The sequence below is a fragment of the Zeus faber genome, assembly GCF_960531495.2.
Source record: "Zeus faber genome assembly, chromosome: 14".
Lineage (NCBI taxonomy): Eukaryota > Metazoa > Chordata > Actinopteri > Zeiformes > Zeidae > Zeus > Zeus faber.
The window spans coordinates 12,426,553-12,450,572 of NC_137200.1; the positions used below are offsets into that span (position 1 = coordinate 12,426,553).

The 24,020-nt window shown below is 44.1% G+C and overlaps 2 protein-coding genes across 3 annotated transcripts in view; one reads left to right on the forward strand and one right to left on the reverse strand.

The window, feature by feature from the left end:
• The window catches only part of slc7a3a (solute carrier family 7 member 3a), an 18,151-nt gene extending 1,627 nt beyond the window's left edge, over positions 1-16,524 (forward strand). For both annotated transcript variants that reach the window (XM_080014381.1, XM_080014382.1), the window contains exons 2-12: positions 5,278-5,874; positions 6,130-6,291; positions 6,372-6,555; positions 6,669-6,784; positions 7,394-7,616; positions 9,198-9,337; positions 9,863-9,965; positions 10,906-11,129; positions 12,000-12,166; positions 13,119-13,227; positions 14,070-16,524. In XM_080014381.1, coding sequence (XP_079870507.1) covers positions 5,508-5,874; positions 6,130-6,291; positions 6,372-6,555; positions 6,669-6,784; positions 7,394-7,616; positions 9,198-9,337; positions 9,863-9,965; positions 10,906-11,129; positions 12,000-12,166; positions 13,119-13,227; positions 14,070-14,224 — 1,950 coding nt within the window. In that variant the 5' untranslated portion in view covers positions 5,278-5,507 and the 3' untranslated portion in view covers positions 14,225-16,524. The remainder of the gene's footprint in view (positions 1-5,277; positions 5,875-6,129; positions 6,292-6,371; positions 6,556-6,668; positions 6,785-7,393; positions 7,617-9,197; positions 9,338-9,862; positions 9,966-10,905; positions 11,130-11,999; positions 12,167-13,118; positions 13,228-14,069) is intronic.
• Positions 16,525-18,549: 2,025 nt separating this feature from the next.
• LOC307239733 (ras-related protein Rab-39B) lies at positions 18,550-22,639 on the reverse strand (the record flags this gene model as incomplete). The annotated part of the gene is made up of 3 exons (XM_080013275.1): positions 18,550-18,705; positions 20,827-21,097; positions 22,425-22,639. 3 exons carry the CDS (start codon positions 22,637-22,639, stop codon positions 18,550-18,552), a joined length of 642 nt encoding a protein of 213 aa, XP_079869401.1.
• Between the last annotated feature and the right edge of the window lie 1,381 nt (positions 22,640-24,020).

Sequence of the window (24,020 nt, forward strand, 5' to 3'; positions counted from 1 at the left end):
TGACCCGAGGAACAACTAACCAGACAGGCTGTCTATTGTGCAGTCAGCAGTCTTCTGCATTTTTGTTGCATAGGATAAGGATTCATGGATGATTTGTGTGAGGCGTGTCATGAAACCGTTTTTATTATTATTATTTTTTTTTTGTTGTTGTTATTATTATTATTAGATTACCCGTTGACCTTATGAGTATCATCACCTTCGGCGCCAGTACATGCTTTTCCGATCTAGTCTAAACAGAGAATAATGTATCTCTCACGTTACAGAGTCTGTGGTCCAGAGATGCTGCTCGCTTGCTCCTGCTGTCCTCGCGGCTGGACGGGTGTTTTGTGAGGGGCAATCGAAATGGTTTTAGTATGACCAGAGGTGGAGGCCCGAACGCGGCTCTTAAGTTTGTCACATTCCATTTCACAGGGAGCTGAGTTCCTGGTGGGAATTCTGGCTCCCGGCCAGTTGAATTAAGGGGTCGCTCAGTTCAGTCACAGCAGTCTGTCCACGCATACTGTGTACACAAATGTGCACCAGCCCCCCCCCCCACACACAATAAACATATAACGGTGTATTTTTAGCGAACACACACATGTTGCACAACTTCAAAACGCTCGACGGCCATTGTGAGGAGTTTTCGGGCACTCCACTGGCGGCTATGATGTAGTGTGATTTCAAGGGGCAGATGGGTGCACGTAACATCAACATCAATCACAACAAGCATCACATAACGGAACATGGTGTTCTTTCCCGTCCTTTGCTTCCCCTTTTCTCTTTTTCCATAATAGAATGTGTGGAATGGTTTCCCATTCACACAAATTAATTTGAAATCGCTTTTCCAAATTGTGATGACTAGTGCATGCCCATTCAAAATGCAAGACTTTCTAAGACATTTTTAATGCTTAAGTTTAGAACTGCACTTAGGTTACTGTCAGTCGCCCCTCCGTTCTATACCTCATGTAGCTCATTTAATAGTCACTTTACACAGGTCCCACGTGTCCCGACATTCCACTTTTTTTTCGAATCCTTTTTTGTCTTCAATCTGTTCTTTATAACTGGCATTGAGATAAAATCGTGGGATAGATTGACAATACCAGTACATGCAATAGTTTTGATTTCTTTAGAAAACTCTTTAGTTTGGGCTTAAATGTACCGCCTACGTTTTAGTTGGAAATGGACACGGGCTGAATTTAAATCCAACCATTATAACGTATCTATTTTGCGAAAGCAATGATGATCTCCGTGTGAGACAAAACAACGACATGTGGTGTTTGAGATGGATATAAAAGGAGAGGCAACGGGCTATAATAAGGGTTAGCAAGTTTGCTGCTTCCCTGACTAATCCTCTTAAAGCCTGTGGCAGGGGCAGCCCTAAGCCAACTAACACTGCTGTTAACCCTGCAACCTGCTATAACCAAACTTTCGAAAGTTGATAGAGACCTTTTTATACGGCCGGTGGACACGGACGGTCAGCTGCTAATGACGTCTGGTGGCTGAGTGGTGTGACCGCTTGCTGGGAAACGCCAAAGGATGCATTTTAATGGAATAATTTCCGTGTGTGCTCACTAGAACCAATTGAGGAGCAGGAGCTGGACCAACAAGTCGGTTAGATCCAACTCAGCAAGACTAAGATGGTTCATAACAGTGTTTCTGTTATCCCGTAACTGCCGTTTTTTTTTTTACCAGGGAAATCAGTTGAAGTCCCGACATATTTAAATCTCTCCGGTTGTAATGTCCGGTGAAAATAATTCCCTCCGGGCACAATTTGAATTAGTGCGGAGTGGATCATTTTAATTAAAAAAAGGTCTGCAGCTCTGTTCATTTACACGCTTGGCAAGTTGCAACGGGAAGCCAATCATTTGGACGATCTAAAGCTGATCTGAAAGCTTCACCTCTGACCAATGCTTGTAAACACAGTTCACACACACGGAGCAGAGACACAGCACAGCGTCCAGAGGAGAAGCACAAAGATGATGTATCATTCAAAACAGGGACACATACATCCATTGTTTGGCGTTTTTTGGGATATTTAGGTTCTAACCCAAAGCAGACGGTAAATATCCATTGTGCAAAATATGTCGACGGGACGTCCCAACGAAGACGGACCACACCACAAACTTTATTACTTATTTAGTCCTACTTGTCATATCTATTTTGTTTTTGATTTGATCAAAATTGTATTTTAGTGAAATGTTAATTAAAGCGGCTGCACTTGTTACTTATTGTTCATGAACAGAAATTATTTGATTTTAAGTAAAAATATTCATAATATTAATTTATTATTTTTTCAAATGGCATTTACTGAAGGGACTTCTTTTATTTTGAATATTCAATAACAAATATTACACATCTACATGCCTTGATGATTGAGCTCAATAAACACAGATAATATTTGGCCGGAATCTTTCCCATTTGTCTGGGAAATTGAAATCTTCCAGGACACGTTGACCGGCACCAGTTTGTTCCAACGGAAGCGCTGGTTAATAAGCCTGTTTAGTTGGATACAAGTCTTGTGCATTGTGTTGAGCTAAAAACTGGGGAGCCTGGGTACGGAAACTGACGAGCGAGCGTGTCTGCCATGTTGGAAGGAGCAGTCGTTGTGTGGGTGAGACGCCACATTCTGTTTGATCAGCCTTCACCCTGGCCACGCCCAGCACAACCTGGTTGAGATCCACCATGCTTGTACATGTGCACACATACAGAGGTAACCCTCGTGAAAAGCACAAGGAAAAGATTAGTGTTGTAGCTGGCTAAGATGACGGACGCCTGGTTTTTCAGAGGCCTCACAGCATTATTTTAATTAGACCGCCCTAAGTAGGGTATCCTCAGTTCTTTTGGCAGGGAATTGCTGCAATTTGAACGTCTGCACTCGTGAGCACCGGTTATGTGTGTGTTTGTACCCGCAAGATGTTGCAAAAATGTTTTTGAGATGCGTGGAAGAAAATACCACTTCTAATACACTAAGGAATCACTTCAGCAAACCAAAAAGAAATACACTCTCTTTGGAATATTTCCACCTGCAGAGGATCTCCTGCACAGTCAAATGTTGTCTCTAAGTGTAATTTCTCATTTTTTTTATGTTCACTATAGCTCATAATCCATTGGACAATGTAGTTTGGTGCTGGTTGTTAGTCCTCTCAGATCCCTGTTCTGGGTTTAGGGCTGGTAAACGCCGCTGGAATGTCGCACCCAAGCGGGGAGCGGCTCCACATCCACTCTGTACCAGTTTCCCATCACTCTTCACAGGGATCAATGTTTATTATTGCGGCTGTCGTTTTTTGCCTTTCCTCCCCGTTTGATTGTTTGATGTTTGTTTTTTCTTGCAACACCTAACTGTACCAAACAGGATGTTCTCCTTTTGAAAACTCTTAAGACGAGAAGCCTTTTGATGGCGTAGGCTATGTTGTTGTACTGGTATTAATAGAATCTTCTGAACATCTTGTGTCATTGTGCTAAAACCTGGTGTGGCTCGGTGGCGTTGTGTATATAATACATTATGAAAGCTAGCAAGTGGAGGCTCAAAATTAAAATGCGCATTGATTGAGGGTAAAAGGCTTGCAGAAGAAAAGAAAATGATTTATTTTTTGCCTGTTAGTATTGGTGTCTAGAATATTGCCACCTGTCGACATCCTGTGTGTCTATTGTTACTACTTCTTTGGACATAATTGGGTAAGACAGATGAGGAAATAGCAATGAGCAGAGTACTACCTTTGCTTACTATGCTGCTGACACACATGTTCTATCTTGAAGGTTGCATAACAGGGGATGCAGAAAAAAGACAACTCCCATAATATATTCTCTATCTATCTCTCTATCTCTCTATCTCTCTATCTCTCTATCTATAAGACTAGCGCGTTCCATGGTGAAACTGACGTCACATGTTGTTACAGAGTGTCTGGTAGACGGCGATACCAGTGTGACTTCTCTGAACACTTTTGGTTTTGGGTTTCACCTGTCTTTGATGCCGCCTGTCCAGTGTAGAGTGACTGCTAGACCTTTTTAAAAATGCCTGTCTGCCTTCTCAGCAGTCACCTGAAGGATCAAGTCACAGACACGGGACGACGTCGCCCTTGAGCGCTGACCGGGGATCGGTCGTCCCTCCCCGCCTTACCCTGACCTGGAAGAAAATTGTCCATACGCACAAACAAACGCCATAATCATGGAGACACTTGGCTATCGGTCCTGCGTCACACAACGCCAGTACTACCCGCAACAGATAAGATGTGCACAAGGTCAGCACACAGATGTGCCCACCTACACAAGGAGTAGCCTGGGTAGACAAATATGTTGACAACCCTTGTTCACAGCTGAAGAGTCGATGCAAATGTGACTTATATTTATTACACATTTACTACGTTAAAACACATTTACTACACCCAGTTGCTCTTTCACGGTGTAGTGTTTTTTCAGATCCTCTTTCACCCCGTGTGTCTGCTTCGTCTTATCGGCCTGTAGACTATCACGGCGCTCTCTCCTTGATGTTGACTTTAGCTGGCTGGCTACACTCATATCAGCGCTTCAGTCTCCCGGCTTTCCCAGGCTTCTCTCTATCAGGCTCTGGCTGCTGTGATAATACAAATCATACCGATAGAACGCTCTGGTCACAGTGAGGGAGTGGTGAAGTGTTGGGCCAGGGTGTTCTTCTGCTTTCATAGTGACTTAAGCCTGGCTATATTTATTTGTTTGAATCAAATCTGCACAGTTTGGGTGCCTAGCAGTGATAGTAGCAGGCTGGCTTATGTTTTCATAAGGCCTATCAAGGTCTCATAACATGAGGTTTTTCAGGGTAAGAGAGGTGGAGCAATGAGCTCCAGGAAACCACATAACCGAGCGGTTTCCTGTAGTGAAATGTTCTCTCCCTTACTACACAGACTGGAGGTTTTTTTGTTTTTTTTTTTACAGTGAAGTGGAACATTCCAGAATGGATTTGCGCATCACTGGTTCGAAGCAGCTTGCACTGGAAAACAGGTGTGGCGCATGGTCTGGCCAAGTCATACTCTGCAACCACTCATTGCTATTGCCGTGTCCCCCAATGATCGCCAGAAATATAAAATTACAAAACATACTTGAGAGCATTATGTTTATCAGGCTCCGTTCGATTGTTGTTTAATTGAATCACCTGAGTTGTCGTGTTTGTTTGTTTTGTTTTGTTTCACCTACATGTAACTGTAACCTACTGGAAAGTGTGGACCTCAAATCATTGTGACCTCCTCGGAAACCCCAATTCAATCTCAACTGCTTCTTTCTTTTAACCCAAGCCAAATTATTATTTTTTTTTACGTTGATCCACAGGGCCTTCTCTGCCGCCACTCCCGCCTCTGTGTGTGCTCCAGAATCTGCTGCTCTTCTGACCACACCTTTCTTCAAGGAACTGCATTACCCTCGCGGTTAGTGTGGTTACACCTACCTGCCCTAAATATTTGCTCGCAGGCCAACGCCACAACTTGTTGCTGTACGCAAATCCTCAAACTGAAAGAAGGGACACTTAATTCTGTAAAGACACGCAGTCCGTCAACACAAACATGGCTGCCAAGTTGGCAACTTTTGGCAAAGTCCTGCTGCGTCGCCGGGCAATAGACTGCTCTGGCGAGGAGACCCGCTTTGCCCGCTGCCTGTCAACGCTGGACCTCATCGCCCTGGGCGTGGGCTCCACGCTTGGTGCCGGCGTATACGTGCTCGCCGGAGAGGTCGCCAGGGAGAAAGCGGGGCCGGCCATCGTCCTCTGCTTCCTCATCGCCGCGCTCTCCTCCATGCTGGCTGGACTCTGCTACGCCGAATTTGGCGCCCGTGTTCCCAAGACAGGATCCGCTTACTTGTACAGCTACGTGACGGTCGGAGAGATCTGGGCCTTCATCACGGGGTGGAACCTCATTCTGTCTTATGTAATTGGTGAGTGGTTACACTGTTATTATTTATTTTTTCGAAGAGATTATTCAGGCTTACGGTTTATTGTATTTCCTTGTCATGCTACACTGACAGGTGAATTGTCTTTATGATATTCCCGAGACTAAAAGGTTACACAATGTGTACGATCTGCTGACCCTGCATTTCTAGGAAGCCCTGCACTCCAATTGCGATGCAGACTATGTATTGTTATTGTAACCCTCATGTCCTGCCTCTTTTTTTTTGTGGCCTCCGTTCTAGGTACGGCGAGCGTGGCCAGGGCGTGGAGTTCGACCTTTGACAACTTAGTGGAGCAGAAGATCTCCGAGTTCTTCAAAACCGCCATGGCCATGAAGGTGCCTGGGAATATCCTTGCAGAGTATCCCGACCTGTTCGCCCTCATCCTGATCCTACTGCTTACTGGTGAGTTTCCATTGGCCATAGGTTTCTTCCTCACAGGACAGTGGTTGTGTGGAATTCACGGCCTCCTCTTCCTCCTCCAGGCCTTCTGGCGTTTGGCGTGAGCGAGTCGGCGTTGGTGAATAAGATCTTCACCGGCATCAACCTGGTGGTGTTGGGCTTTGTTATCATCTCCGGTTTTGTCAAGGGAGACACAGCCAACTGGAACCTGAAGGAAGACGACTTCTTCACCTTCGTCAACCAAAGCAACAACACTAAGACTTTCAAGTCAGTAGTCAAGTAGAGCTCTTGTGTCTTGTGACTATCTTGTGTTTTTTAAATGAACCCAAAGCTTACGCAGTAACTTTCACACTCTCTGTTACTGTTACCCTCCTCCCCAGTGTTGAGAAAGACTTTGGCACTGGCGGTTTCGCTCCATTCGGTCTGAAGGGTATTCTGTCCGGTGCTGCCACCTGCTTCTATGCCTTCGTAGGTTTTGACTGCATCGCGACAACAAGTGAGTGGTTGGGGGAATCGTTTCCAGGAGACATCCATCTGAAAATGCTTTCTGCTGCAGATAGACTTTTTTTTTTTTACATCAGCATCAATGGACGGATTTCATAAGAAACGGTGCATTGATTGTTGAATCCATATCTTGCGAGATCCCGGTGCTCTTATTGACCTCTATAAAATTTAATTATTGAAAGAAAAAAGAGAATGAAAATCTCAAATTCGAAGCATCTCTGTTGACTTCATATTAGATGAGTACTTAGAATTGCTTGGTTTAATATTTAAATCAAGCAAGCACAAATGTCATCCTTAACTGGTATTAAATTGATTGAAGCCAAATATACCTAGGGTAAGAGACAGGATGGGAATCCGATTGTTTCTAATTTAATTTAAAACTAAATTAACTTAAAGTGAGGTATCCTGAATAGTGAGATTGCGATTGGGTGAAGAAATGCAAAAGAAAAAAAAAAAAATACAAAGTTGTAACTGACTAGAACTTTGTACCATAAGAACTGTAAACATAAGCTATTGTATTAAACCAGTAATGGACAGGTTTATTTTCCAAAACAACAAGGCCAGAAACTGATGTTTTTCTGTCTTTCCGTCTTCCGTCCAGGCGAGGAAGCCAAGAACCCCATGCGCTCCATCCCAATCGGGATCGTGGCCTCGCTGCTGATTTGCTTCTTTGCCTACTTCGGAGTGTCCGCGGCCCTGACCATGATGATGCCGTATTACCAGCTGAACAGCCAGAGCCCTCTGCCGGAGGCGTTCAGCCATGTGGGGTGGGCGCCGGCAAGATACATCGTGGCCGTGGGCTCCCTCTGTGCCTTGTCTACCAGGTGAGGGGAGCGGCCGAATCGTTGAACGCAAAGCTCCCATGTCAACAATTCCCCTTCAGATCGACCAGACATGTTCCGTGGTTATGTTGAGTAGATTATGCAAGTCCGTATTTTTTTCCATTTAACCTCTGAGCCGTCTTTGTTGCCGTTCCCTCGTTGCTGTGTTGGCTCTTTTTGTATTTTTTTCTCGAAGGTTAAACCACAACTAAAATCCTATTAAGATGTTCAATGTTGCTTAACTTGATTTATAGCCTTGCAAAAAAAAACTGGGGGGGTGGGGGGTGGGGCGCCTGACCAGATTAGCTGCATTCCATACGGGCTGACTCATCTCAGTTTGGGCCTCATGGTTAGGTTATAGAGACTGTGTGTGTGTGTGTGTGTGTGTGTGTGTGTATATAAAGTTTGAAGAAACGTCCATATTTTATTGATCGCCAAAGTAACATGCAATTTAATAAGTACTGTGTTATGTAGCTGAACTGGTAATGATAAATGTATTAATCCGGGTGCAGGAGGAATGTCGGATGGCTGGGCTCCCGGTCAGCTTCGAGCCCCTTACACTGATCCCCCTACTGCAAGCCAGACAAACAGTTAAGAAACCTTCCTGCCCCAAATCGGACAAATCAGTGCCGCTTGGGCGCTGATTCGGCCGATTCGGGACAGCTGTGCGGCCGCGGGAAGGAGGCCGTGTCGTGCTGTATTTACTCTTTCACTGATTTCACCTTATCAGTCCGCTAAAGTTTGTTTCTGAACAAATTTGAGGTGAGAAATAAGCGATCCAGTTGCTGAATCTTCACTCATATTAGATCTACAAGGCGTCATTTTAAAGGTTTGTTCCGACTTTCGTAAGGCACAGGTTCGCATCGGGATAACACGTGGGGATTACGGGGCTCACGTTAATTTCGTTCAGTTAACGTCGGAAAATGAAATAAATACATCTACGATAAAAATATTTTTTTTATTGATTATTATCTATTACTGCTGAGTGTACGCAGGCTGCGTCCGCACTCGGAGCGATGCGAATCGACCGGTCAGACTCCCGTGGACTTACATCTGGACCAATCACCGTGCGCTTACCTCACTGATGGTTCCTCTTGTGCCGGTTAGTTCCTGCCCTGGAGTAGGAGCTAAAAAACAGTCCCTCAAAACGGAGCTCTAAGAACTACAAACATGCCTAGTTCCTGCAGTGCAGACCCCCCAAAAAAATGGTCGCTTCCTCTAAAAAGTTCTTTGAACTATGAAAAGTTCTGCGGTGTGAAAACGCCTATTGTTAGCAACCCTAGATCTTGCCCTCAGATATTGCTGGGAGATTTATTGTTACGTCAATATTTTTGATGAGAGACTAGATATTGTCTGGGATTTTGGTCATTGTCATGCTGTGACTGTTGAAGCTGTTCTAATCAATCAAGCATTACTAATCATTGTTTCTCAAATGGTTCTTGTGTGTGAATATCTCATGAAAGCACCAGTAGTCATGCCCGATTGTTGTCATTGAGGTATTCGTGAAGAATATTGTGATTGTGATTTTGTGGATATTGCCCAGCTACATTACAGTTACATGCTAACTCCTCTGCCCTGCTCCAGTCTGCTGGGCTCCATGTTCCCCATGCCCAGGGTCATCTACGCCATGGCGGAGGACGGGCTGCTCTTTCGGACCCTGTCCAGAATGAATGCACGCACCAAAACCCCACTTCTCGCTACCATTGCGTCCGGTATTGTGGCAGGTAAACACTTTTTTTTTTTTTTTTTTTTTTTTCTTTTATCCATCATTCTTTGCATCCCATCCTGTGTTTGTCTCGGTTTGTTCTTCTGCCTGACAGTTCCAGTGTCAGCGTTTGTGTCCTTATTTCTCGTGTGCTCATTGTAAGGGTGCAGGAAGTGTTTGGTGACCGTCCGCTCCATCTGTCTTGTCTCATTTTCTCTTGTTATTATTCTTTTTTTGTTTTGTTTCTGACGTCACCTGTATCTAATTAGTTGTCGTCCCCCTCAGGACCAGTGGCACTGCCACAGCAAATTTCAGATGATACTTCTAGCATTTTTTTTTAAGTATTATTTTATTTAGGTGTTTGAGCTCTAATTGTGTTCGTTCCAGTCTGACTGACACACAAAGATGAGAGGAGGCAAAATCTAAACTTGATAAGGGCAGCATGAAAATGGCGCCATCACTAACGTCTTTTTTTTTTTTTTTCTTCTTCTTTTTTTTTTTGTGTGTGAATGTCATATCTGGCCATTTCCCCCAAAACGTGTAGCGTTGATGGCCTTCCTGTTTGACCTGGCTGCGCTGGTGGATCTCATGTCCATAGGAACCCTGTTGGCCTACTCCCTCGTGGCCATCTGCGTCCTCATCCTCAGGTACACACCGCGCCCTCTGGTACATTTTGTTGTAGCAACTGTTAGTATTTGTAAAACTCGGGAGGATCCCTGTCCTTCTCTTGAGTGGCTTCGATCTTGTTTATCGGATTTGGCTGCTTCTCACGCGTGAACAACGCAAACAAAACTGATATATTTGGAGTTTTTGGTGGGGTGGGGGGTGAGATGAACTTAAATCTGTCTTACAGCTGTTTGAGAAGTAGAGTTGGGTCGATTTCCGGTTTTGCTGGTAGGGTGTACGAGCCTCAACCGGCTTAATATTTTGCAAACCAACTGAACCGCATCTGTCATTATGAGACGTTCTGCCAAATTACCGTATTGACCTGAATATAAGAGTTTTTTCCCCCCGGAAATACATCTGAAAAAGTGGTGTCGTCTTATATTTGGCGTCTAGACTTTTAAATGTCAATATATGCCTGAATATACGGTAGAATAATAAAAATAAACGTGTGCATTTGGAGGAGTATTTCAATCTGTTTCTGCACACATACCCTACAACTGTCGACCAACACCGACACACCCGTGGCTCGCTCTCCATTGCCGTCATGGTTCACTGTGGGAATTCAAACATTTCCCACACAGTTGATTAAAAAGAAGCAGGTGGATCTTCTAGCGCCTGTGTGTCAGGCTCATTTGCACTCAAAATGCGACTGAGCTAAACTCACTGTAGCATCTTGCTTCCGGGTAAAACTCAACTCGTGCTTGTAAAATTTGGTTTTGCAGCTTTGGGTTTCTGGGTGGAACCTGTGCTTATGTTATTGGGTTTGACAGGAAGCCATGCGGATCCGCATTCCCACCAGGTAATGCGGCATCGCTTGGCTGTGTTTAATATCGAACCGGTTTGAAAGTCGTAACACCAGCCCGACCCGAGTGAGAAATGTGACTACTCCTCAGATGATGGTTGTATCCATATCGTCCTCAGGTACCAGCCCGGCAGCCTGGGCTCCTCCAGCCAGACGGAGAAGCTGGTGGAGCTGGTGGGAGGGGAGAAGGTGGCGGTCAGTGAAGGGGACAGTGGGGACGAGTACGACGTGGAGCACAGGCCACTGCGAGACAGCTTCACCTTCAAGCTGCTCTTCTCCCCCAGCGGGAAGACGCCGACGCAGACCTCCGGGGCCATTGTCTATGCCACCACAGCTATCATTTGTAAGAGTTTGTTTGAAATCTTTTCAAAATCAATTAAAATGGGAAAATGTTTAAAAAAATAAATAAATACAAATAAAAAACTGTGATATAATTTTACGGTAAAAAAAGAACAGTTATTTCAAACTATGACTCCATCGGAGTCATGTGTGAGTCAGGGCATTGTTTTTCAATCTTTTTCAAATCAAGGACCCTCAATTTGATGCGCAACGTGTCCCATTGGATACAATTTAGTCTCTGGGATCCCGATCTGAGAATATTTTTATTGTCGACTTCTATATGATTTAGTCCAAAATTCCATACCTAGCAGCAGCTTTGGATGTTAACAATGGCTATACTGTAACTATGGAGGTGACAGTGAAACTATGATCAAAACAGTGATTATTTTATATCCTCTAATGGTGCTGACGTCTTGTATATGTAACAACGTGACAAATAATCTCTTGAACTTGAACCGCACTGAGAACCACCGAGTTAGGAGAACGGCGCAGCTTGAGCCGTAATGAAATGGTTGGATTTGATACAGAGCACTGAAACAGGCTCACAACATATTGTCAATACATGGTTCACACTTTAAGTCATTGTCAGAGGAAACGATGAGCTGATATTAGCACTATATCAGCCATATCTGGAGCCTAACGTTTGATGACTGGTCATAGACGTTGGCCTACCCTCTCTTCAGTGTCTCTTAATCAGTTTCTAAATCGTCGTGTCATCAAGGCAAAATGCTCACAGTGAACATACTTTGGTTCGTTTTTGTTTTTTTAAGACACACACACACACACACACACACACACACACACACACACACACACACACTCTAACAGATTCTAATTGAAACTTTCCTTTGCGTCCTGGCACCCCTCTCTGCAGCGGTCTTCATCACGGTGCTGTGCGTGGTGCTGGCCAGGTGCCTCCCGGAGCTCCGAGCGGGGCAGCCGGTCGTCGTGGCTGCGTGCGCCATCTTGGCTCTGCTCTGCAGCATCTGCTTTGTCATCATCTGGAGACAGCCCGAGAGCAAAGAAGCCCTCAACTTCAAAGTAAGTGTCGCTCCACAAGAACACACACACACACAGACACACAGACACACACACACACACACACACACACACACACACACACACACAGGTCATTAGAAGCAAGCGGTGCAACTTTTTCGTTTTTTTTTTTTTTTCTGTAACCAAGCAGAATAATTTCTCTAATCCAACAATTCAAATTTGTTGTTGTGTATTCGCAGTATTCTGCCCTCCTGTCCTTGTCTTAACCTCGTCTTTCCATAGAGCACCAGCATGAAATAGATGTCTAGAAAGTAACTTAAACATGAAAAATTTGCCAGCGTGCAATCGAAATACTCTGTCTTAACAATTCACATGTGTGCAACTTTGCATACATATGCTTATATAAAATATAATCTCAACATAATGTCCCTTTTAAAAATATGAAATTGATGTATCTATGAAAATGTAGGACTAAAATTGTTTTGTTTTTTTTAATTCCAAAATTCATTTTAAACTATCAGGAGTAGGTTTTTATGGGTATAGTGTTGGCAAGTTGCCAATCGGAAAAAAAAAAAAATCCAAGTTTTGGATGAAATTTAGGCTTGAAACTTTTCAACTTACATTACATTACTACTGTAAAAACAAAAAACGTGGTCAGACAATTACCCTGAAACTGTGTTAAAAAAATAAAATAAAAAATCTTGCTGCTGCCTGCAGATCCCCTTCTGAACTTGGGAATTGACTGGAGCCGGGAGCCAATTTTTTTTTTTTTATTATTATTATTATTATTATTATTTTTATTTTACTTTTCCGTTCTATTTTATTTTTTATCAGGCTGTCAAGGTTTTTTTTTGTTTTTTTTGTTGTTGTTTTGTTTTTTTGTTAATGCTAATCGTCAGAAGATGTGCACCAATTATCACCGTGGAAAATTCCTCCCACACGTGAAATGAACAGGGGCAGAATAAACTCATTGTGATTCTTCCGTTGTCTGTAGGTTCCTCTGCTGCCCTGGCTGCCGCTCTTCAGTGTGTTCGTCAACATCTACCTCATGATGCAGCTGGACATGGCCACCTGGTGCCGCTTCACCGTCTGGATGGCCATCGGTAAGACGCTCGCTGGCGCCCCAGTGCCGGACACTTTGGGTGGAGGGGGTCGCGGGTCAATATTTCCAGATACACGGCAATACTGTCAATTCCGCCACGTGTACTGGGCACTAACACTTTAGAAGTACTTGTCCATATGTCAGTTAAGAAAGTGGTTTCAACATCAGTGCAACCCTTTTTATTTTTTATATATATATATTTTTTCTCATTTATTTATTTTACACTTTGTTTTGTTGTACGGTTAAAAACTGCAATCATGAATACTTTAAGTGTGATTTTTTTTTTTTTTATCATTATTATTATTATTTTTATCTTTATTTTTTTTCATTCCCCAGCTAAAAAAAATTAAGTAATAATTAGATCTCAGTTGACTCCAGAACGCAAAAACGATTTAAAAACGCGAAATCCTAACGGAGATCCTATCTCATAAAACGTGATGTCATACACCACAGGAGAACATTCCGAGCGTGCGTATTGAGCTCCTTCTTGAGCGCCGCTCATGTATGGGCATGATTCCTAAAATTGGAGAGAAGTTGAAACTATTAGTGGACACAGCGGGCGTGACCATGGCCGTCGCTCGTAGGTTCTGTTGAGGTCAAGTTGAGGTCATGACGTCAGCGTAACAAGAACCTCCGTTTTACTCGTCCACATTAATACACGGAAAAAATCTCCACCCTGGAAGGTACTTTACTTCAGTTCCTAAAACCGCCTTTTGCTGTGGTCGGGAGGCCAAAAGGCGGAGAAAATTCGTTTTTCAGAAATATCTGCATGCGCGTGGGCAGGGCCCCGAAGCGCCAAATCTCATCCTGTTTTTCCCTTTCTCTTCCCACTCTCCTCCTCAGGTTTTGCCATCTACTTCTTCTACGGCATCAAGAACAGCAGCGAGGCCAAGAGCCGCAACTCCCCGCGCAAATACGAGCCGGCGCTGCTGAGCAAGAGCCCCATTTACCGAGGGTCCCCTGACAACAGCGACATAGAGGGGGGCAGCAGCCCCTGATATAGACCATCGCAGACCTTGGGGGGGAGGCTTCGGACGGGTGGAGGATGGTGGGACCTGCTGAGAATGACAGTGAAACATGGCTACCTTTTTGATCCGGGTTGACCTGTGTGTGTGTGTGTGTGTCCGTGTTTGTCCATGTTTGTCCGTGTGTGTCCGTGTGTGTGTGTGTGTGTGTGTGTGTGTGTGTGTGTGTGTGTGTGCAGCTGCTGTGAGGTTTACAGTCCTGGTCCAAGCCTTTAGCCGACATGCTTAGCTTAATAACACAATCAACAATCAATATTCGTGGAATGTGGCCATCGTTTGGCTCATTGCTTCCCCAACCCACCAAACCCCTGCCATTCATTGTGGTATTTTCTTTGTGGAAGCTTGTACTTCCTGAAATGAATCCCATCGTCTCATGACCATACAAATTCTGTGTGACTTCTCCCGTTCTGCGTGCCCCTTCGATCTGGCAACAGTCCGAGATTTGCCCTTACATGCTTCATCTCACACTTTAATGGAGTCTTAAGAATGTCCCCATTGTCTTAAGCAACTTAACGTGGTTAGTTTCGCCTCGGCAAGTAAAGAGATGGATGTTCAGACGCAGCTAATTTTGTTCAGACTGACATTTTGCATGTGCTTCTCTGTATGCTGTTTCCGTTGTTGGTGGCGGGGTCCGCCTTTCCCCGGGTAAGAGCTCGGAGGGTCAGGCAAGAAGCGAAAGGCAGCCGCAGCGATTTTGGCAAAGCATCGTAGCCAGTTTTGGTCAGTAAACTGTTGATATGGAAGGACATTCACAAAAAAAAAAACGTGAATGGAATTCTGGGATTTGTACTGTAATCCAGCCAACGCTGTTGGATTGGCACCCTTAAGTCGTTCTGCCTCCATGTGAGAGTGGTCTCCGTCGCCACTAGATCATTTTGATATCTCCTTTTTTTTGTTGTTTTTTTTCTTTGTTTTCCCTTCATCGATAGGCAGCATCTTATTTTTAGTTTCCATTGAAACTCTTACTTGGTAACAGGTTTAGCTGTTGAGTTCTTGTCAATTAGTTTGTTTATATACTCTATTTTAACTGTTCTTTTTTTTATTTTTAGAATTGTTATTTAAACGTACTAAGTAAAGTAGCATCTGGGATGTTTTTATTCATTTTGCCATCCCATATTAACTCTTATCACTGCTCGATTTGAAATGTAACACGTTTGTTTTTGTTTTACTACAATTGCTGTTGACACACCCCCCCACACTGCCTAATTTTCCTGACCAGATGATTTTAAATACTCCACCAAAGGATGTTGTGTTTTGGAAGCACAGGGTTCCATCACAAAAGCCTGACCACTAAAAGTTGGTCCCTAAAATTCTGTACATTTTTACCCTCCACTGGAGCCAATGAAATAATTTATGCTGATAGTTTGATCATGACCCTAGTGCAGTGGCTACTGTAGATTGTACAGTATTTGTGTATAGCTGTATCTTTATTTTGTATAATTCTGTGTATTATACAAACGTGACACTTTGGGGTTTTGTTTTTAAATTACTTCTTGAAATATCATTCTGGGTGTTTAAGCCCGTGTCCTCTGTAAATAATGATTCCCGGCGCATCGTTTTGGAAAGTTTGGGGGCAGGTCGAAAGCCTCTTTTGCTCGTCTTCAGTACACACACACACACACACACACACACACACATGCGCGCGCGGAAACCCCGACGAGGTTTGAACAGCCGCGGAGCGTCTCTCGGCCTGCGTTTGTATGAGCAGAAGTTTGAGAAAAGCCTAAGTCCATATCAGGCATCCTCCCTTTTTACACTTTAGCATAGGTTCTCCAAACCTTTCTGAAGGGCAGGAGTCTTGTGCATATATGGTGATTTAAGAATTAATGGACGTGTTGTGGCGCCTCAATGAAAGTGAAGCACACCTCTGGGCTGGTGAGATTCTTCGGCGGTTTTCGAAAGCAGGAGTTCAATGACATGGTTCCTCACAGAACTTGTGGTATTTCTTGGAAAGGGTCGCTCACAACACTGTCGAAGGGAATGTTTCACTTGGAACAGTTCTTTTATTTGTTTTTGCTCGGCCACGGGGTTACCTGAAATGACGGATTCAAGACAAGAGGTCTTTACATCCAGGCCTTGTGCCTTTTTATTATTCTGTAAGCGCTACCATCTCCCCCTTTTCATTACTTGCTCATTTAACAGCAATGATATTTTTTTAGTCTTTAGTTTTATATCCTGTAAATATGGCTGTTATGTATAAAAATTAAAAAAAAGATGAATTTTCAATGTCTTTTTTTTTTTTTTTTTTTAAATAAAAGTGCTCACATACATACTTATAACTTGACAAACTTTAGGTGTGCTTTTTTTTCTTAGCTGCCTGGAGGTAAAATACAAAAAAAAAAAAAAAAATGCATCCCAGTGTGCTTAGCCTTAACATTACATTATATAGAAGTACAACATCCTATGATTTGCCATGTTATACTACCATTGTTGCGCACTCTGCGTCCACTGCGGCCTGCTCCTCCTGGAAGGGCGGCATTCCTCCCTTGTGGCCCCATCTCAAGGCGTCTTCCCTTTTCCCCCTGATTTTTCTGGGAGTTATTTCCAGAAAGGAGGTTCACACCAAGGGCATATATGTATGACCGTGCGTGTGTAGGCGACAAATAACCTCTTGAACTTGGCTTGTAATTTGGTAACTCTGCCCTCGAGTGGCTGTGGTTGGTATTTGATTTTGCTATAAAGCTGCAGCCACGACAACCAATGACAGAGACTCATTAGGGGCTGAAACCTTGTCATTCAAGTTTCAAGGGGTTCGTTATTATTGTTGTCATTGTTATTATCAATATTACCATTAATCTGCCGTGAGATCGGCTGCATCCTACCGCCAATGAATGGAATGGAACGATGACTCCAATTGGCCTAATGGGGGCGCTATAATTGCAGGTAAGAAAACCAAAACATTTTTGTTTAAATGAAAAACTCCTCCATGAAAATTTCTCCACACATCCAGCTGCCCTTACTTACTCTGTTTATTCGTTTATCTCAACATGCTTGAGTTTTTTTTTGTTTCTTTTTTTGTTGGATTTGAGTATTCAAATCCATCTGAGAAATCCGCTTTATTCTTTGGAGAAAACTGGTTTTTAAACTGACAATCCGGTGAATTGACATCATCGGCATGGACACTACATAGACTGGATCCACACCAAGAGGGTTGCAATTTAAAAAAAATATCTATATATATATATATATATATATTATTGTTAATTATGGTGCTATAATTACCCCTATAGTACAGAGCCACACACACCAGCTCCATGGTATTGGTTTCCTGATGAATAAAATGATAATAGTTTTAAAATGTATTAATTTATTTTAATAGCAAGGCCTATAAGCTCTAACTCCACTACACCTTACTCTCCCGCAGAGCAACATGCAAAAGACTCATTTACCAAAGACTGATGGAAGACATACTTTTTTTTTTTTTTTGATTGAAGTTGTACTAAATTAGTAGGATTTCACACTTTGAATTCGCTCACACCTCTCCTGTTTGCAGATTTTGTTTCCCTTGTTCCCACAGTTTCCTGGTACTTTAACAAGGGGCCCTCGTTCATGTAGCGACCGCACGCGAGTCAAGGAACCACGCTCAGACGTTGAGAGATGAATGACGTATTTATTGGCATGGGCATGGAATGAAATTTGTGTCATTGAATGTATTTTATACACCATCATAACAAGTCTATGAAGGCCGAAACAGAAGTAAAGCTCAGGAGACGATAAGAGAGGTGATGGTGGGTTACTATTTCTATTTACATCGGCATCGGTATCAGCGCTCCTGTGAAGCTCTCCGGGGGTTTGGACGGTGCTAGCTAAGGGGCTTCCTGTTGTTGAGGATTTGAATCTACGGGGCATTCACACGCATGCACATTCACACGCATAACAGTGGCGACGATGATAACGTGTGAGGAAAAAACGTCGGACACACGAGGATCCCTCGGCGCGTCGTCCACTTCCTCCACCGCCACCTCCCCCAAACCTGTTCCTTTGTGTTTCTGTGCTTTGTAAAAAAACAAAAAGGTGACCGGAAAACGGGAAAAAGTAAAAGCAGAAGTCTCCTACATCGCACTTCCCAGTCGTTCTGACCACTGTAGCCTAGCGGGGCTAACGTGATGACTTCAGGCGGAAAAACAGCGAGGATTTCGAGTTCAGCCGTCGGCGTCATAACAAGACCCTGTTACTGTTTTTTTTTTTTTTTTTTTTTTTACCCTTTCTGATTCCGACTTGCCTGAAATACATTTCGACATCGTCCGCACACATCCCCCCCCCCCCCCTTCGCTACAGCCTGGCTACGGTCCAGCCGATCAGCAGAGGCATCGCCGGTCGCCCTTGGTGACCTCCTCAGAGGAGTGCACCATGTTGGGCACAAAGCCGCTCTTCACGCCCTCCCAGCCCTCCTGGATCTGGATGTCGCCGCTCCGCACCAGCTCGAAGATGTCCCGCGTCAGGTCCACAAACGCCTGAGGAGGAGTGAAGAAAAGGGAGGATCACCGACAGAAAGAAGGAATCGGGATTTTAAATTGAAATTGGTCTTGGCGTTACACTGTTATGTATATATTTGGCCAGGGGCGGTCTTAGTGATTGGGAGGCTCCAGGCAGCCCCAATGTGAGGCCCCCTTCTCCACCTCTCTTGATGCAAGCTTGGCTAGTCAACAGAACTATTTAGAGAGAGGATTATAACTGAACCATTCAAATGCTCAGTTAGAGGAAAAAGATTATGAATATATGAAATACTAGTAATAATAATATAGTAAATTACTCTAACTGCAGCGGCTCACAGGCTGAACTGAGACGCCAATCTGGAACGAGAAGAGCCCTGCGTCTCACGCATAGGCCATGACACCCGAATTGTGAGCCTTAGGAGACCGGTTTCGATGCCAGGTGATCCCTTGAAAGCCGGCGACACGTGCGTGTTTAAAAAGCGACGGGACACGAGCGCGAAGGCATGATCCTTCGCACACTGCCGTCACAGGTTCAAGTGCCGATTTCTCCATCCGACTCCTTGTTCCTTGAATCGAGTGATTGAAGGAGACAACCCCGCTTCGTAAGTCTCAGTGGCTCAGGGAGATGAAGGTGACCAGGTGGTGTAATCGCATACCCGGAAAATGATGGATGGCTAGCGGTTTGACACCCTCTCCGCCCCACAACAACAGAGAGGGGGTTGAACCGGAAGACACACACACACACACTCCCGCCATCTGCGGACATGTTCTGGGTGCGCAATGACAGCACCATCATGCCACCAGGTCGCCTTCACGCTCAGCCCGGGTCTCCGGGCGCTTTTAAACGCACAATTGCGTCGAAGGCTTTCAAAAGGACCCCTGGCATCAAACTCTCCAGTCATCCGACGTTCGAGGTCTCATCTAACGCCTCGGCGCCACCAAGGCTTGGTCGTGTCCTCCAAGCATTCGATTCAAGAAAATGGTTGTAAAATTCTGGACTTGAACCTGTGACGGCACTGGGTCACCTTCACACTGAGCCCCGGTCTCTGGGTGCTTTCAAACGTGCAGTTGCGTTGCCAGTTTTCAAAAGGTCACCCGACATCAAACCCCCAAGTCCCCAGACAGACACAACAATGTCATTTATCAGACGAGTTTTTGTACTGATGATAATCCTCGTCGTGCCGCGTAACAAGCTTATTGATACTTTTGCTTATTCGCCTGGTTGATTTATCCTACGTAATGAATTCAGACGACATACGGTACGTACATTTGGTCTGCTGTGTTGAGTAAAGAGCCAAACCTCTAAAAAGAGGCAAACTTTTCTTCACTAGAGTCCCAACACTATAAGTGTCCTCTCCTCCATCCATCACGTCCTTGTCCACTCTGTACATTCTCTCGGTTCTTTTTGTCTAATTCTAATAATTGTGATAGTTATGGAATGTGAGTGATGCACAGTGGTCGCAGGAGTGACAAAGAAAATAATAAAAACTCCACACAAATTCCCGGCGCCCCCTGGTGAGCGAGGCTCCAGACAATTGCCTAACTATGCCATATGGAAAGACCGTCAATGATCAGGCTGCTGGCTGGAATGTTCTACTTTATTGTTGTGGGAATATGAAGCTTTTCCCAATAATCATGTTCTGCACCTTTTTAAAATTTTCTTCCGTGCATAGAATTGAATCGCATTTTGTATATTTATTCTGTATATTTTTATATATTTGACTTTTTTTTTTTCTGTACATTCAGCATTTTTTATTTTCATTACATTTTTTATTATATTTTATTTTACTATTATAATATTACAATTATTAGCTATAATTGTATTTATTTTTTTCAGACTGTCCCCTTTTTTAACAGTATTGAAACGCACCGATACTCATCATGACAAATTCCTTGTAAATGTAAATGTACTTGGCGGAATAAGCTCATTCCGATTCTGATTCAAATTCTGATTCTGATTCTGATGTGGAACATCCTTTACTTGACAACATTGACGACGGAGACAGTGACATGATAAATAAAAAAAACATATAATATACAGTAAATATATATACTGTATATAAATGTAAAGAAGTGGAACAAATGTGTGTGTTGAGAAGGATGGACCTATCTAACATCCAATAAGTACGGCTCCGCCACCTTTTCGACGTTGATTGCGTCTCGTGCCGATGTCTCCACGTAGCGCATGCCGTACACGCCGGCCAGTTTCTCCGCCTCCTGCTGGGTAACCTGGCGCTGCGCCTCCAAGTCGCACTTGTGTCCGACCAGCAGGAAGACGATGCTGTGCGGCTGCACGTGGCTCTTGGCCTCCTCCAGCCAGTCGTGGACGTTCTGGAACGAGCGCCGGTTGGTGATGTCGAAGAGCAAGAGGCCCCCCACCGAGTTGCGGTAGTAGGCCCGGGTGATGGATCTGGACAGGGACGGGACACAGCCGGTAGGGGGTAGGGGAGAGGCAGAGGTGGATCAGTGTGGGAAGAAGAGACAGAGCAAAAAGAAGGAGGAGGAGAAGTTTGGGTGAAAAGGGGCGGAGGGGCCCTGGTACTCTTCATTCAGACAAATGGAACACGCATTACATCACATTGCATCATTTAGCAGACACTTTAATCCAAAGCCACTTACAACAAGTACATTTTGTCGGTAGTATCAAAACAACAGTATATCACAGTCACAGCTATACTTATATATAAACAAACATGACATAGTACTTACAGACAGATATTCTTCAAGGATAAAAAAAATTGAAAAATAAATGAATTGCAGAAGACAAAAAACAACTGCCCTTCCCTGCGATGTTTTATCTGGTTTATTGGCCTCCTGACAACTCTGATATTGGACGAATTTGTCAAAACACTGTCTATCATGTCAAATGGGATGTGCTACTCTGGCCGTCTTGAAAGCCTGGCGCTGGTACACACTGATGCTTCATATCTGGATACTAACCCCCTGTGGCATTCCCTCCGCATGGGCGCATTTTGATACCAGTGAGGGTGTTATCCTAGTGTGGGAATGTTTGTATAGTGTATTATAGTGCATTAAAGTGTATTATAGAGTATTATAGAGTATTCTAGTGTATTGGTTTTAGTATATTTTTTTGTATTTATAGAGCTTATTGTGCGTAATCACCAGGTGTCATGACATTTCACTGCATATATGTATGACTGTATGTATATGTATGTGACAAACAATCTCTTGGACTTGGACTTGAACTTGAACTTGGTGTATGTGCTCTCTATGCAGATGTGGACACTGGATATGCGATGGACATGGATGAAGGACAGATCTGAGGACAGATCTCTAGAGTAATGACGACTCCTTTTCTGTCCATTTAATATGTCATATAAGATAAGATAACACAATGTCATGTCGTCTAATACTTGTTATATAATGATAGCAATGTTGCCCATGAGGTTATCTAGAACAGATAATTCCCACTGAATGTATTGGTATGTTTGGCCGGGAGGAGAGAAAAGTGTGCGGATAGGGAGAAAATAAAAATTCAGCAGGAACAGCTCTGGAAACAGACCCTGAAATGGAAATCATGTATGAAATGGACAAAAAGAAAGTTGCAGTTCCACGGTGTGGAGCGGGTGTCAAGGAGTGGTGGATAAGGAGAGAAAGAAAGAGAGGGAGGTGAAGAAGGGCAGAGCAGTACCCTTCCCTGACAGAGGAAAGAAAGCAGGCCCTTCTACAGGATCCCAAACAGGAACCACCTACAAGGACTTCACTGTCGCTCTTACCTGAACCGTTCCTGTCCCGCCGTATCCCAGATCTGGAGTTTGATGCGTTTCCCCGGCTCAATCTCCACCAGACGGGAAAAGAAATCCACTCCCACGGTGGGGTCCGACACCTGGGCGAAGCGGCCCTCGGTGAACCTCCGGATCAGGCACGACTTCCCAACGGTGGAGTCTCCAATGACGATCAGGCGAAACTGGTAAAGCCATATAGCCTCCATGTCTCATCGGCTCTGTTGTCGAAATAAGATGTCAGCCGGTGCTCACTGAATTGTTATGAAAAAAGACAGCAGCTGCAACAACAAGTGTAATAATAATAATAATATGATAATAATAATAATAACTATAGTTGCAGGGAGCAACACACAGGGTCCAGTTTATTAGGTATGTATTACAAGTTTCCGAGGTTCCATAATGCGAGGTTCCCGAATCTGCGCTCTGTGATTATATACGGGACGTTTGGAGTGGACCGAGGGGCTCTCTCCAACCGTGTCGGACCACACGTCACTGAAAATTGCCGATTCTTTCTATAATCGCTGTCCTTTCACGGGGATGGGGGCTGGGCTGGGGTTGGGAGGTGAATTGGGCGAGTTCGAGTTGAAATGGCATTTGAGAAAGACCCGTCACGTCGGCTCTCGGGGGCCTCATCCCCGCTGTGCACTGCTGTGCTACGGAGAGCGCCATGGCCGAGGAGAGCGCGGAGGAAGCCCCGGTGCTCCTACTGAATGATTGGCTGCTCGTGCGGCGGTCCAGTTTAGTCATGTTAGGTATGCATTACAGGTTTCCGAGGATCCATAAAATCAACACAAAAGAAAGGGGCGGTCCCTTCAAAGGTTCTTAGAACTTCCTGAAAACACCTTCTGTGACCGATTATAGTTTTCGGGGGTTTTGTGAAATGCAGCACAAGCTACAGTTACAGCTACGAGTTTCCATTAAACGCAGCATCGACTCGGGTTGCCTGTCTGCGCGTAGCAACCATGCAGTCCACAAGGTACAAGTCGCTGGACGGGAATGGCTTCCGGTTAACAATATAACTTCGGATGACGTTTGTCTCAAAGCGACCCACTCCTCAAATGAATCGAGTCGCGTCAATGTTCTTCAACTAGCGGTAATTTTGAAGCAGTTTTTCACTCATTCCTGCTTCAAATGTACATCGATCTCTGAAACGTTCCAGTTCTAACGAGGACTCACCCATGTCTGTGGGTACTGCGGTTGCCATATTTCAGACTTTAAGCCCGAAAAATGCCATGGAAATTTATAATAATAATAAAAATCCGAGCAAACACAATAGTGTAGATAATAATCGAATAATAATAATAACAGACGATCGGAATCAAAACAAAGTTTGCCGTCTTTTGATTGATTTATTTTTATTCCTTGGTCACCTCAGGTAAGTGGGCATATATTTCTGTCTGAGGGTGCAACGACACTGAATGGCTGTTTCTTGTGAAGTGTCAGTCAATCAATATGGGATGAATATCAAACATGGGGTTTCTGGACAAAATAATCTCACGGATTACCACCTTCATTCCGCCGTGTAATTCATCCGCATGCTGCGCGCAGGCTTTGGATCTCAACTGGGTTCTCAACACTCCGATTAGG